Raw genomic sequence first — 16,598 nt, 5'->3', positions numbered from 1 at the left:
ATTATCCTCATTTTCTGGATTAACTCATTCTCTCACACAGCTGTAAGCTTCAGTACTGCCATGGCAACAGGACAAGGAGGCTACCTATGGCGAGGACTTGAAAGAAGCTGGTGGAAGGTGCAATGATGGACAATATGATCTGATCTAACAAGACCAGTGTATTCCTTGTTTAGAATCCACTTAGGCTGAGTGATACACTCAGTATGCTGGCAGTCTGCTGGATAGCGCAGTCTACTGACTTCCTCGGCTGAGATGCAACTCACACGACTGATGCAATGGCAGCAGTCCACTGCTACTGTGTACTAAATGAATGTCATGTTTGCTGTGCCTCTCACTGGCGACAAGCCAACCTGCAGTCCTCTAAAAATAGAAAGCCGAGTATTGATCATGAGACCCTTGGTTTGCATAACACTACTGCATGCTATTATTTTCCTGCCACTAGCAACTGGTTATGATTTCCTTGCACATTCTGTACAAAAGCAGAAATGTATAATAAGTCATTGTAAGCTGTGATTTGCAGGACGCACGGTTATTGCCCTGTTATTCAGACACATTCGTTTCAGGGAATCCGGTCATCCTAGAACTTAATGTGTTTGGTTTTATCCTTAAAAGCAAAATTGCATAGAGCATAGTCATTTAGAACTCATTTAATGTGTACAAATTGATATTCATTAGCATCTGGATACCAACAACTCGATTAAAAAAGATGAATAGTAGGTACATATGGCTGTGGAAACCTCCAAATCAATTATATTCTGTTTGAAATGATTTTATACAAACTTTTTTCAGTACAGATTATCAATGCCTTGTAGCTTACATTTCCCTGATGGACTAATTCATATTGATCTTTCTGGAGGGAGACTGGTGTATACGTCTGCCTCTGTCGGAAACTGGAGAAGAGAAAACTAACTGCTTGGTCCACTACCAAATTTGTGCTGAATTCAAATGTGAAATATCCTGCAATCTGTCACCTTCAAATGATGGGACCTTGAAATCATTCTGGAGTTATGCGCTGAAGCATGCTCTGTGTGGTTTTAGTTCAGTGTGGTTCATGGACAGGTTAGTTTGCGTAATTTATTATTCCAAATTGGTTTTTATACGTGCAAACCTAGGGACTCACAAAACAGCTGGCTCACAGCGATATTGCCTCATTCTTTCATTCCTCAATCTTTAGTTATATTACACAACTTACATTTTTTCCTACGATGACAAGAAAAAAACGCAAGATCAGCACAACATACGCATGTGGGTAGCCTTGAAGCAACATGAGAAGCAGAAATGCTTCCTTCTAAAGACACAAAGCTGGTTGTCTGGACACATGAAAGAGTTTTGTTTGTATTAAATAAACATTATGAAAATATGGGGTCATGGTAGGTGACTTGTTAATGTTGAGATGAGAATTCTGATAAAATATTCTAAGAGCAGTGTGGTGCAGTAGTTAGGGGAAGCCATGGCCTAATGGTTAGAGGACCTTCTGGGACCAAAATGGTTCGATTCCCTAGACCAGCAGGAATGGCTGAAGTGCCCTTGAGCAGGTGTTATACGTCACTCTGGGTAAGAGCGTCTGCTAAATGCCTGTAATGTAATGCCTCATAGCAACAAGGTCCTGTGTTCGAACCTCATGGCCAACCAGGGTCTTTCTATGCGAAGTTAGCATGTTCTCCTCATGCATGAAAGAAAAGTTGTTGGTTTCTTCCAGGTGCTCCAGTTTCCACCTACGGTCCAGAGACATGCAGATTAGGTCAACTGGCTACTGTACATTTCCTCTGAGTGTGAATGGCTGTTCATTTCTGTGTTAGCCCTGTGATAGATTGGTGTGCCCAGGGTGTACCCTGTATCTCACCCAAAGTTACCCCATGACCCTGATGAATAAGCGGTATATATGGATGGGTGGATGTTCAAAGAGCATCAGAACAAATCTCTCCAAACTGGGGTCCCTGCTGTGAAATTCATCCATCCATTATCTGTAGCCACTTATCCTGTACAGGGTCGCAGGCAAGCTGGAGCCTATCCCAGCTGACTATGGGCGAGAGGCGGGGTACACCCTGGACAAGTTGCCAGATCATCACAGGGCTGACACATAGAGACAAACAACCATTCACACTCACATTCACACTTAGTCAATTTAGAGCCACCAACTAACCTAACCTGCATGTCTTTGGACTGTGGGGGAAACCGGAGCGGCTAGAGGAAACCCACACCGACACGGAGAGAACGCGCAAACTCCGCCCAGAAAGGCCCCTGTCGGCTGCTGGGCTCGAACCCAGAACCTTCTTGCTGTGAGGCGACAGTGCTAACTGCTACACCACCCTGTGAAATTCAAGTTTTAAAAATACCTCACTATATTCATTTTGATCATGTTCACACATGTTCTGTGAAAGAAGCATAATAGCACCTTATTGTTACATGATGCACTGAAACCTGACCCACTCTCAAATCTATTTTGCATCACTTTGAAAGCAATTACTGCTAAGTGCAAGGTATGAGAAGCTATTCTAATCATTGTGTGATTCAGCTTCATGAATTACATGCATGAGTTTCTAGTGCATGGTAGTGAGGAATTAAATGTTTTGAAATGTGGGCTGTAAATACTATGCACTAAGAAGGTGATTCTACAATTGAAGTGCCGTTTACCCCTTGTAACTATTAAAATTTTAAACTCTTTTTTTTTTTAGATTTTTTTTCAACTCTGAACCTAAGCAAACATGCATTTTAAATATTCAAAAATGAGTTATCCCATCTCAGGCAGCTATCTCTTTTTGTAACAAGGTTTCTTTGCTGGCAGTGGCTCACTCTTAAATCAGTAACAGGACTGAAATAAACAGAGCTTGTTCACATAAAATTGGCAAATACTCAAAATATGGTTGTCATGCTAATGGAATGAGGACATTCTGGAAATTCTGATGATTTACTTGACCTTTACCATGTGAAGGACACTTTAAAGAGTATTTTACCTTGCATACATCTTTGTAAATTTAATATCATTGGGAAACAATCAGCATCCCAATCATGGAATCACCCAAACAACTTTACATAAAATTTGCATTGGACATTCTGAACAGTATAACATTTTTTTTCTTTGTCCCTATCAAGACATTACATTTAAACTATTTCTAGCAAGATCATTTGTTACTATTGGTTAAAGTGCTGGGTACTGGTCATCTCACAGGACCTGGACACTGATATTAAAGGGCAAGATCATTCCTTGTGCTTTTTTTTTTTAAATAAACCTCACAGGCTTCTGCTTTCAGAGATTTCACTGCTGAAATAAAGAAACCAAAAATAAAACAAGAAATAAGAATATTTTTAGATTTTTAAAAAAAGAAAGAGAGAATCCTACTTTTGCTTATGCAGAATTCAAATACCTTGAAACTGATTGCAAATCACACTCTCCATGCCTGGCTTAACTCCAGAACCTCTGACAATTTCATGCTACATAATTTGACTGAGATTCTGAAAATGCTTCGTTGCTTTTCTGTTCTCAAATGTGTACTGGTATATATCCTCTGGGGTAAACAGACTGACCTGCACCAATTACGGTCCACTGCGCCATATTTCTAAACTTCTAAAAAAAAAGTCCAAATGTGACAAAAATGGCAACCAGTTGTTGTTATTGCGTTATTTTCAAATCAACAGACTGTACATCATTTTAAATACTAAAAATACACATGCCTGGTTGCTTCTCCTATAATCCCCACATCTCACCAGCCTACAACCTTCTGTCCCTATGTTCACACCAAATGCGGCAGGAGCATCAAAATGACTGGAAGTTGTTCATTTTTTTTTCTGTGAGGCAGCGTCTCTCGGCGACAAGCAGCGGCATGATCATTGGCAGCGCATCTTGGGTGGTTGGGCATCATAATAAAGTCTTTGTTAATGACATTATGGCTGTGACACAATTTGGCAGCAACCAATCGGAATTTAGAAGTGATCTATTCTAAAGAATACTACAGAACGCAGTCATCTAAATTTTGGTTTTGTTCAAACCATACCCAAGTACAATGGAGGAGAAATGAATAATTTCGGTGGTAGGCTTCCCCATTAGTTATGATGTGTCCCTGTTTGCATACAGGGATATAATTTAAAAAAAAGGGTAAACTGCATGTTGAAATTTGACTTAGCACTCCGCATCAACACAAAAGTCACACTACACAATTGGCTTTTAATTATTTTGTCGTTAGTTTATTTTCTTACCGAACATGTATCATAATTGTTCGTTACCTTCCTTCATCTTTTTTCATTTTTTAAATTTTTATAAATCTTCACTTTTAAATGATTGTATGAGGATAACTTACACCCTACACAATAGATAGAGATTAATACTGGTTGACATGTTTGTTTGCTTTGCGTCCCTTTAAATAAGATTTGCAAGATGAAGCATTCTGAACGAACCACCTATTTCATCTACGTCACAGAGCATCCACAAACTTACCAGCGTTGTTGGTTGAGCATCCAGAGCAAATTTTAACGTTCTTGCTGCCTTTGGTCTGAACGTACCATGTGTCTCTGTGTTTACTAAAATTTTATAAGACACGCAGCTCATTTTAGGAACAACACCTGTACAGAAACTAATCCATGTGATAACACATCAAAAATAATTCCCACTGCACTTTTTTAAAATCATGAATAATGTTCAAATCTTTTCATTCACTAACCTCTGGGTTTTCAAAATAGTTTTTTAAATGTGAATTTCAAAGAAGTGTGTTGTCAGATTTAATTTCTGCACTATCCCTGTGACATTATTTGAAATGGGGCTTTCAATAGGGAACTCTCAGGCTATCTGGTGGTAGGTCATCCATCTGGACTATCTCCCAAATATGTCCCTTCTGGCATTTTTTCAAGTTTATATCTGTGTGTGACACCATATTCTAGCTAAAATTAGATTGCCATATTATTACAAAACATATCACATTCCCCCATGTATGCTTCCATCTTGACATCCAAAATAAGTGTTCAATATCACTGCAAACTCAAGCAATAACTTGGATCCAAGTTACATCATATACTGAATCATCATACTGTATACTGAACTATCAGATACTGAATCATCATATTGTACACAAAATCATCATATACTGAATCATCATACTGTATACTGAATTATCAGATACTGAATCATACTGTATATTGAATTGTCAAATACTGAATCACCATACTGTATAATGAATCATCATACTGTATACTGATTCATATTCTGAATAATCAAAGATTGAATCATCATACTGTACATGAAATCGTTGTATATTGAATCATCATACTGTAAACTGAATCATACTGTATAATGAATCATTATATACTGAATCATCAAATATTAACTCATCATACTGTACACAAAATCATATATTGAATCATACTGTATACTGAATTATTAAATACTGAATTAACAAATACTGAATCATTATACTGTATACTGAATTATCAGATAATGAATCATACTGTAAACCGAATCATCATACTGTATAATGAATCCTCATACTGTATACTGATTCATCATATTCTGAATCATCAAAGACTGAATCATCATATTGTACATGAAATCATTGTATACTGAATCATCATACTGTAAACTGAATCATACTGTATAATGAATCATTATATACTGAATCATCAAATATTAATTCATCATACTGTACACAAAATCATATATTGAATCATCATACTGTATACTGAATTATTAAATACTGAATTAACAAATACTGAATCATTATACTGTATACTGAATTATCAGATAATGAATCATACTGTAAACTGAATCATCATACTGTATAATGAATCCTCATACTGTATACTGATTCATCATATTCTGAATCATCAAAGACTGAATCATCATATTGTACATGAACTCGTTGTATACTGAATCATCATACTGTAAACTGAATCATACTGTATAATGAATCATCATATACTGAATCATCATACTGTATAATGAATCATCAAATACTGAATCATCATATTGTACACGAAATCATATACTGAAATCATACTCTAAACTGAATCATCATATACTGAATTGTCAAATACTGAATCATACTGTAAACTGCATCATCATACTGTATAATGAATCTTCATCATATACTGAATCAAATACTGCAATCATATTGTACACGAAATCATTTACTAAATCATACTGTATACTGAATTATCATATACTGAATTGTCAAATACTGAATCATCATACTGTATAATGAATCATCCTCCTGTATACTGATTCATCATATACTGAATCATCAAACTGTATACTGATTCATCATATACTGACTCATCATACTGTAAACTGAATCATCATGTACTAAATCATACTGAATCATCATACTGTATACCGATTCATTATATTGTATACCAAATCATCATATACTGAATCATTATACTGTGTACTGAATCATCATATACTGCATACCGAATCATCATATACCGAATCACCATACTGTATACTGAATCATCATATAGTGAATCATCACACTGTATACTGATTCATCGTATACTGACTCATCACACTGTGTACTGAATCATTATATACTAAATTATCATACTGTAAACTAAATCATCATACTGCATACCCAATCACCATATACAGAATCATCATATAGTAAATCATCCGACTACATACTGAATCATCATACTGTATACTGAATCCTCATATACTAAATCATTATATACTAAATCATCATATACTGCACACTGATGAGACACATAATTTACAATTAATTATTAAAATGCATGAATTGTGAAAATCACTAAGTGCTAATTAAAATATGCACTAACTAAAACAGAAATCTTACCTTATTCTGATCAGTCCAGTATAGAAAGTATCCCTGAGGATCCACACGTAAGGTCACTGGAGTCACTGTAGAAGAATCCTTAACAGAACAAAACAAGTATTCATTTGAACCGGCTGTGTTCTTCATTTAATTTAAATGTACCTATAGATTAAGTTGCTATTATAGCATATAACTGAAACCATAAGCTGTAATATTGCCAATTATTAATCATCTTAAAAATCACCCTGGAATATCATTATTATAATGTGACTTAATACACTGTGTGGTCTCTGAGTCTTGGGCTGCATGAAAATCTGAAGTTTGAGTCAGACCTTGCATAAGTGTTCTACATATTCATGTTAATTTTTAATAACTTCCTTTGGCGCAAGTTACAAAATCCTGGCACCCTGCATAGAGTTCACCTCCTCTACAATGATTCGAGACCACAAGCTTATTTTAACCTTACATGTCACTCATCACTTAAACAGACACTAAATGTTAGCTCTGAAGCAAATGCATGTCTGCCTCAAATGGAAAAGGGACACTTTCACCCTTTACTCAGTGCCCACTGTTGACTGTGGCACGACGTATTCTTTACAGCTCTCTAATTGTGTTATTTTAGACCTTTGGAGGATCTGCCCACATGCACGAGGACATCTAAGTTGGGTGGTAGAGCGCATCTTAGCTAAAGTAAGGGAGCCAAGAAGAGGAGGATTAAAAGCATGAAAGTTGCCATAGCAACAGACCAATATTTTCAGTTTTATGTGTAGCCCAAGCTTTGAACTGCCTACATTTTCTGCGTGAGCAAACCACAAACCTTTATTTATTGTCTCCCTTCTGGCAGCTTGTAAGATTTTGCGGCTGTAGTGATGAATAGGCTCGAACAGTATTTCAAATTGTGCAGCTCACCATAAGAACCTGCCTCCTCTTGTTGATCACAGAAAGATACAAGCATGCATGAATGGGTTGCACCATCTGCATCTCGTGTAGTCACCACTTTGAGAAGGTGCTCTTTGTAGAAGGAACAAACACCGCCATTAGGAAGTGCTGGATTATTCACTTCAGTGTTCGAAATAAGGTGTAGGGATAAAATATCGTTCATTTATATGGACGTTGTTGTTTTTGAGCACATTCTCAAACATTTAAAGCTATCTGAGCAGAAAACAGTGGTGTGTGTGTGTTTTCTCATAAATTATGGATAACATCAAGTTCTAGGGATGCAGTACCACTTTGCCCACTTTTTCCTTAATACAATATGGATATTATTGGATTGGCTCTGGCTCTGGAGGGGTGGTATGATGGTGTAGTGGTTAGCACTGTCGCCTCACAGCAAGAAGGTTCTGGGTTTGAGCCCAGTGGCTGATGGGGGCTTTTCTGTGTGGAGTCTGCATATTCTCCCCGTGTCTGCGTGGGTTTCCTCCGGGTGTTCCTGTTTCCCCCAACATCCAAAGACATGCAGTTATGTTAACTGGCTACTCTAAATTGTCCATAAGTGTGAATGGTTGTTTCCCAAGCCCAGAAATGGGAGGGTTGTGACAGAAAGGGCATCCGGTGTAAAACTATGTTCCAGTTAATATAACATGTGGTTCAACAGGGTCCACATGGACCCCAACCTGGCAACAGCGCTGGACCAGGATGATTGATGATGATGATCTGGAGATTGGCTTATCTCTGACATCCTCTTAGTAATTAAGCCAAACATCTCAAAGCTTATTCAAAACCCAAGAAGCTCAGGCCCAATATCAAGCTGTAGGTATTGGTGCATCCTTATCATATATATATATATATCCATCGACTCGACTGTTCCATCCATATCAGATAGACAAGTACTCTACTGTGTGCATTCTTTTTAATTAGCCTATCACAAGCGCACAATAATGTATTTATTTATAGGAATCGGTCAGTGGGACATGCTAGGACAGCCCAGTATGTCAAATGGTTTCAGATTATACACGAGCTTCTTTCGGTGCAGCTCTGGAGTTGAGTAAAGGAGTTTTTCGTGTCTTTTTAAAGAACCAACAGGTGAGCAGATCAGCAGCATCCTCATCCTCCATCATTAACAGTGCAGCACTGAGGGACTGCATTACACTCCAGTAATTACTCAACCCACAGCAGCCTGGGAGCGCAAGGCTCCCAGTCAATAGCACAGTAGGCTACTATAATATAATCTTAACAGAAATACAATGCTATTATTTCTGAAATGGAAATAAAAGGAAATCCTTTTTTTTATTCTCGAGGCATGTGTGAATAGGACACATTATAAAAAGTGGGGATTTCAATGACATTTAAAGCATAACCACAGAAAGCAGTGGTGCATGCTCATTGCAGGATATATATATATATATATATATATATATATATATATATATATATATATATATATATATATATATATGATTTCAGTAAGCTACATCAACCTGTTTATGATCATTCAGGATTTTTTTTTTTTTTTGAATCCGTTCAGAGGTGGCGCGGGCTTAGAACGCATAAACAGATGTGCGAGTTGCCAGAGGTGTCTTTCTTACTGATGTACTCATGTTCTAGATCATTTTGGGGGGCGGATGAGCCGAAATCGTTTAAGTTTTCATATAAGTCAGTAAGCAAAATCGCACACACTGACAGCACACGTTCTGTTCTGTTCTGTTCCATGACTTACCTCGTCCCATTTCATAAACCTGCTGCCTTTCTTCAGACTCTCCGGTACGCACACCGGCTTGAGCTGCAGCGCGTGAACCCCGGGCTGTGCTCCGGCCATTCAGCATGCACATTTACTTCCAACAAGAGAGAAACAAAGAAATAAAAGGAGATGGAGCGAGATCTTCTGTCTTCTTCCAGAGCCCTGACTGAGGGCTGTGTGCCAAAAATGACTGACAATAAGGAGATCTACATGCGCGCGAACATCCTTTATTGTTTGCTTGTTTATTTGTTTGTTTGTTTGTTTGTTTGTTTAATATGGTCTTTAGATTCTGTTCATGAGCTTGCTGGGAATTCCGACAGAGCGCCGAGATGCGAGAGGTAAAAAATGAGCAGCAAAAGAGAAGAGCGCTCCTGAATGATGGCGAGTAAAAGGGAAGGGGGGGCTGGCAGCATGAGGGGCCTCCGCACATTGACTCATTTGCGGCACTTCAGCGCCTGAACACTGAGCTCGCTGGGATTCAGCGCCTCCTAGTGCGTTTGGACAAAGCTAAGGTGAGGAAAGCATGCAACCTGGTTAGGGCAGGGGAGCCAATAAATAAGTCGGACACGCACCCAGAGTACACTCTGAAAAATAAAGGTGCTTCAGTGGTTCTTCAAATCTCTGGATGGTTCCATGGAGAGTCAAAACTCTGTGATGAACCATTACATTATGCGAAAGGTTCTTCACATTGGAAGTGGTTCTTCAGAGCCTGGCATTCTCTTACCATTTGCTGGTCAATGCACATAACACAAATCTGTCTTCACTGCTCAAACAAATGGTTTAAATGGTTCTTTAAAGAACTGTTGCATGAACGGTTCTTTGAAGCCCTGAAAAAAGGTTCTTCTATGGCATCGCCCTGAAGAACCAGTACTCATCTCATCTCATCTCATTATCTCGAGCCGCTTTATCCTGTTCTACAGGGTCACAGGCAAGCTGGAGCCTATCCCAGCTGAGTACGGGCGAAAGGCGGGGTACACCCTGGACAAGTCGCCAGGTCATCACAGGGCTGACACATAGACACAGACAACCATTCACACTCACATTCACACCTACGGTCAATTTAGAGTCACCAGTTAACCTAACCTGCATGTCTTTGGACTGTGGGGGAAACCGGAGCACCTGGAGGAAACCCACGCGGACACGGGGAGAACATGCAAACTCCACACAGAAAGGCCCTCGCCAGCCATGGGGCACGAACCCATGACCTTCTTGCTGTGAGGTGACAGCGCTAACCACTACACCACCGTGCCGCCCCTGGTCCCGAAATGTATGGGAAAATTTTTCATCTCATCTCATCTCATTATCTCATCTCATCTCATTATCTCTAGCCGCTTTATCCTGTTCTACAGGGTCGCAGGCAAGCTGGAGCCTATCCCAGCTGACTACGGGCGAAAGGCGGGGTACACCCTGGACAAGTCGCCAGGTCATCACAGGGCTGACACATAGACACAGACAACCATTCACACTCACATTCACACCTACGGTCAATTTAGAGTCACCAGTTAACCTAACCTGCATGTCTTTGGACTGTGGGGGAAACCGGAGCACCCGGAGGAAACCCATGCGGACACGGGGAGAACATGCAAACTCCGCACAGAAAGGCCCTCGCCAGCCAGCCATGGGGCACGAACCCATGACCTTCTTGCTGTGAGGTGACAGCGCTAACCACTACACCACCGTGCCGCCCCTGGTCCCGAAATGTATGGGAAAATTTTTTTGCAAACCCTGTGCGGGGTTTGCATGTTCTCCACGTGTCCGTGTGGGTTTCCTCTGGGTGCTCTGGTTTCCCCCACAGTCCAAAGACATGCAGGTTAGATTAACTGGTGACTCTAAATTGACCGTAGGTGTGAATGGTTGTGTGTCTCTATGTATCAGCCCTGTGATGACCTGGCGACTTGTCCAGGGTGTACCCCGCCTTTCGCCCATAGTCAGCTGGGATAGGCTCCAGCTTGCCTGCGACCCTGTAGAAGGATAAAGCGGCTAGAGATAATGAGATGAGATGAGACATTCCGACCACCCTACCATTTTTTTTACATAGGCTAAAAGAAGGCAACAAGCAAAATTTCAGAAAAATTGGTTAATATTTAGAGGTGCCACACGAGGTTGCAAATCGGGTTAAGCCATTAACATTAGTTGGTGCGTAGACTGTTGCAGAGAAGATCTCAAACCCCCAAAAAGTCACAGTTCTAGAGGGAATATGCCACTTCTATGAAAAAGAAGAGGGAGGAAGAGTTTATAGACTGATAGAAGGTTAACTTTCATGCACTAAGGGGTTCTTAAACAATGAGCACTGATCGTAATATGCTGATGAAGTTGTGAATGTTTTTCTTTCTATGTTTTTCAGATGGCTAGCAACAGTAATACAAGTAGTACCGGTGGTGCAAAGCACAAAACCAGAAAGGACAATTATGTTTGGTTAATTGGTCCCACTTCCAAGGAACTGTCTGGGAGAAAGCTTCCTTCTGCTAGGGAAGTCCTTAGTGTGTTCTTTTATCTCCACAAGATACCATAATACCGAAGGGTTTAGAAAATCACAGACAAGTAATAGCTATTGTTACTTTGAACACAGGAAGTTATATTACTGTATTGTTTGTATTAATATGAAACAGTTAATAAGCCACATTATTTTATATTATGTCTTGAGTGAAAACTTTAATGGCTTTGTGGCACCTCTAAACATTGTTCAATCTTAACCAAATTCCGCGCAATAACTTCTTTTAGACAATGTAAAAAAAAAAAAAGGTAAGGTGGTCATAACAAAATCCTAAAAAAAAAAATTTAGGACCACCCTAATCCAGAGGCGATTCTAGAGTCTGTTGTGGCCCCAAGCAAAAATTTCCAGGGGGCCCTTCTGACCAGTGTTCATCACCAATATGTTATAAATAATCTGACACCAACGAAAAATGTATGAAACCAAAGTTTTTTAAATTCTAAATGTGAAAATACAATGGTAAAGAGCAATAAAATCAATAAAAAACAAAATCAATAAGCCCGGGGGCCCCTGGGCCAGGCGGCCCCAAGCAGTTGCCTGCCTTGCCTGTTCACAACCTGCGCATCTGCACGCATCAATATGCTCACCCTTACATATCTGCAGAGGCGATTCTAGAGTCTGTTGTGGCCCCAAGCAAAAATTTCCAGGGGGCCCTTCTGACCAGTGTTCATCACCGATATGTTACAAATAATCTGACACCAACGAAAAACGTATGAAACCAAAGGGGTTTTTTTTAATTCCAAATGTGAAAATACAATGGTAAAGAACAATAAAAAACAAAATAAATAAGCCCTCGGGCCCCGACTCTCGGGGGGCCCCTGGGCCAGGGGGCCCCAAGCAGTTGCCTGCCTTGCCTGTTCACAAGCTGTGCGTTTGCATATCTGATCCATTTGACAGTTGCAGGCAAAAGTGGCACAAATCTATCAATCTTTTTTTTTTGCTCGCTCATATGATATATGGAAGGGCGGCACGGTGGTGCAGTGGTTAGCACTGTAGCCTCACAGCAAGAAGGTCCTGGGTTTGAGCCCAGCAGCCGGCGAGGGCCTTTCTGTCTGGGTTTCCTCCGGGTGCTCCGGTTTCCCCCACAGTCCAAAGACATGCAGGTTAGGCTAATTGGTGGCTCTAAATTGGACCGTAGGTGTGAAAGAAGAAGAAGAACCCTTTATTTGTCACATGGACACTCAAGCATCAGCCCTGTGATAGCGGCACGGTGGTGTAGTGGTTAGTACTGTCACCTCACAGCAAGAAGGTCCTGGGTTTGAGCCCAGCAGCCAGCGAGGGCCTTTCTGTGCGGAGTTTGCATGTTCTCCCCGTGTCTGCGTGGGTTTCCTCCGAGTGCTCCGGTTTCCCCCACAGTCCAAAGACATGCAGGTTAGGCTAATTGGTGGCTCTAAATTGGACTGTAGGTGTGAAAGAAGAAGAAGCCTTTATTTGTCACATGGACACTCAAGCAGAGTGAAATTTGGTTGTGTCTCTCTGTGTATCAGTGGCATGGTGGTGAAAGTAGTTAGCACTGTTGCCTGCAGTAGTTGCTTTTGCCTGCAGCAAGAAGATTCAAGGTTCGAGCCCAGTGGCCGATGGGGGCCTTTCTGTGTGGAGTTTGCATGCTCTCCCCATGTCTGTGTGGGTTTCCTCTGGGTGCTCTGGTTTCCCCCACAGTTCATAGTTAGGCTAAAATGGGATGGCCTTGGGCTGAAGTGCCCAAGAGTGGCGGCACACACGAACAAAGCGGCTTTGATGTCCTATGATGAACTAATTTTGTTATACATTTGTGCAGTGACCATAAAGGCATTCTATTCTATTCTGTCTGACAACTATCTATTCTATCCAGGGTGTACCCTGCCTCTCGCCCATAGTCAGCTGGGATAGGCTCCAGCTTGCCCACGACCCTACACAGGATAAGCGGTTACTGATAATGGATGGATGGCACGGTGATGTAGGGGTTAGCACTGTCGCCTCACAGCAAGAAGTTTCCGGGTTCAAGCCCTAGACATGAGGTAGTTGGATATGACAACAATGCACTACGCTCCTCTACATAATGATCTATCTCGTGCACTAGTCCTCCAGCAGTAATCAGGCAGTGCGCATTCATGTGTTTTGGAGGGATGGGTGGGATTTTTTTTGGTTTAATACTTCAAAACCTAGTTACTTTTGCTAGTCTCTCCAATGTTGCGTACCCTAGCTTTAAGGTTATCGGGTATAATTCCTGCCACATGATTGGTTCACATGGACCTTCATGACACCTAATTTCATGTCACCATAACCAAGAATATACAAGGTTTGTTTTATGAGGCAGTGGCACAGTGGTGTAGCGGTTAGCACTATTGCCTCACAGCAAGAAGGTTCTGGGTTTGAGCCCAGTGGCTGACAGGGGCATTTCTGTGTGGAGTTTGCATGTTCTCCCCGTGTCTGTGTGGGTTTCCTCCGGGTGCCCCACAGTCCAAAGATATGCAGGTTAGGCTAATTGGTGGCTCTAAATTGACCGTAGGTGTGAATGTGAGTGTGAATAGTTGTCTGTCTCTATGTGTCAGCCCTGAAATGATTTAACGACTTGTCCAGGCCCTGACTCTCGTCCATAGTCAGCTGGGATAGGCTCCGGCTTGCCCGCGACCCTGCACAGGATAAGTGGTTGTGGATATATTCTTCAGGTAAGGGTGGCATGGTGGTGTAGTGGTTCAAACAGTCGTTTCAGAATTCATGCAAATTTTACTTCACTCTAGATTGACATTCGTCATAATTATGTGCTGGTTTAGTCACTTGGGTGAATACAAACATGGAGACAGCTGCAAGTAACTCACTGGAGGGACAGTGAAGTGTTAGACCTCAGAAGTATTTGGGGTGACACTTCTGTACAAGTAAAACTTGAAGCGGCTAATCATCCTTTCTTGTAGCTGAATAGCAAAGGACACAGCTCAACATGGTCAAGTTGAAGGCACGCAAAGGCACCACTGGCAGCCACCATATTACTCATGTCTGACCACAGAACACAGCTACTGTATATTCAGACCTATAGCCAATTTAGAGTAGCCAGTTAACTATGGGGAAAACCCACACGGACACGGGGAGAATATGCAAACTCCATACAGAAAGGTCCCTGCTCAAACCCAGAACCTTCTTGCTCTGAGGCGACAATGCTAACCACTGCACCACCACACCTACTGAAACTTGAGGTGTTGTATTGTAACCGGGTTGTGTTTGAAAGCACATTGAAACAACTGGTTGAAGAAGAATGTGGCTGCAGCGTCAGAGAAAAGTTAAGAGCCTTAAAGCCAGCTAGAAGTAGCAGCCATTTCTCCACAAAAAGCCGTACTTAAAAATTTAGCTCTCTTTCTTCTCGTCCTCATTCTTGGTATCATCTGTTCATGAGTTTGCTGGCTTCACTGCACATCAACTGTAAATGATGACTATATGCAAACTAACCATAATAGTAAGAAGATAGACATTAAAATAGGCCTTATTATTATCTCATCTCATTATCTCTAGCCGCTTTATCCTGTTCTACAGGGTCGCAGGCAAGCTGGAGCCTATCCCAGCTGACTACGGGCGAAAGGCGGGGTACACCCTGGACAAGTCGCCAGGTCATCACAGGGCTGACACATAGACACAGACAACCATTCACACCTACGGTCAATTTAGAGTCACCAGTTAACCTAACCTGCATGTCTTTGGACTGTGGGGGAAACCGGAGCACCCAGAGGAAACCCACGCGGACACGGGGAGAACATGCAAACTCCGCACAGAAAGGCCCTCGTTGGCCACGGGGCTCGAACCCGGACCTTCTTGCTGTGAGGCGACAGCACTAACCACCGTGCCGCCCAAAATGATAAATAAATAAATAAAATTAAATTAAAAAAGTAAAAAGTCCACCAAGTAGGAAATCTTTCTAGAGTGAAAACTGGTAAATGCAGACATCTTTATGTCCTTTTAATTTTTAATAACAGCCAGCACAGGTTCAATAAACGTATATTTACATTAGTAAATTTTTCAGGAGTTATTCTTGACATAAACAGGTTCAACAACAACAACACCTTGTTTCCTTTCTGCCACTGTGTGACTGACTTGCAATTATCTTCCTATGCTTGGGTTTCACATGACGTCACATCCGCCTCATTAGTTATTCAAAACTTTAGCTGGTGGTCAACCGAAGCTAGTTGACAAAGCGTTTGTACGAAGAAGGTGCATTGCTCGCATGAAAAATGCCTTACGCTTGCGTTGTTTTAATCGATCTAACTGTGACACTGATCAAAGTTTCTTCACGTGAAAGGTTTGTATATCCCTGTCCTTAGTGTTTTCCAAGTACTTTTCTTTTTATGTGTCGTCATTTTACGGTACTTTTTTTAGTCATGAAGCGCTAAAGTCCCCAGCTGTTTCTTTGTTTCCTCGTCACTCCTCACAAAGTCCATACGCATAAAGGTCGCGACAAAATTCTTACCCAGCCATACAGTTACAATGCGCCGTGATCACTTCTCCGTCTTGTTTAACTAAGATCCAGGTCTTTAAAGGGGTTTCTGATGATCTTTGTGAATGATTTACCTGAGAACACAAGGGAGAATCAAGCAAACTGTTGTATGTTTACACTTCATCTTGCAGTGCTTCGTTGTAAAGATGCGAACGAAAAGCTTTAAAAAAACATACTTACAAAGGCGGGCGGCACGGTGGTGTAGTGGTTAGT

The 16,598-nt window shown here is 41.1% G+C and overlaps 1 protein-coding gene across 1 annotated transcript in view; it reads right to left on the bottom strand.

Annotated features, from left to right (window-relative positions):
* Positions 1–9,525, bottom strand: part of LOC132893946 (1-phosphatidylinositol 4,5-bisphosphate phosphodiesterase beta-1) — a 109,253-nt gene extending 99,728 nt beyond the window's left edge. The window contains exons 1-2 of the mRNA XM_060933125.1: positions 9,415–9,525; positions 6,780–6,857 (exon numbers count right to left, since the gene is read on the bottom strand). Of these exons, the coding sequence (XP_060789108.1) occupies positions 6,780–6,857; positions 9,415–9,513 (177 nt within the window). The 5' untranslated portion in view covers positions 9,514–9,525. The remainder of the gene's footprint in view (positions 1–6,779; positions 6,858–9,414) is intronic.
* Between the last annotated feature and the right edge of the window lie 7,073 nt (positions 9,526–16,598).

The sequence above is a fragment of the Neoarius graeffei genome, chromosome 11 (genome assembly GCF_027579695.1).
Source record: "Neoarius graeffei isolate fNeoGra1 chromosome 11, fNeoGra1.pri, whole genome shotgun sequence".
NCBI classification, from domain to species: Eukaryota; Metazoa; Chordata; class Actinopteri; order Siluriformes; family Ariidae; genus Neoarius; species Neoarius graeffei.
Note: the sequence above shows the minus strand (reverse complement) of the source record. Positions and strands in the feature narration are given on the sequence as shown.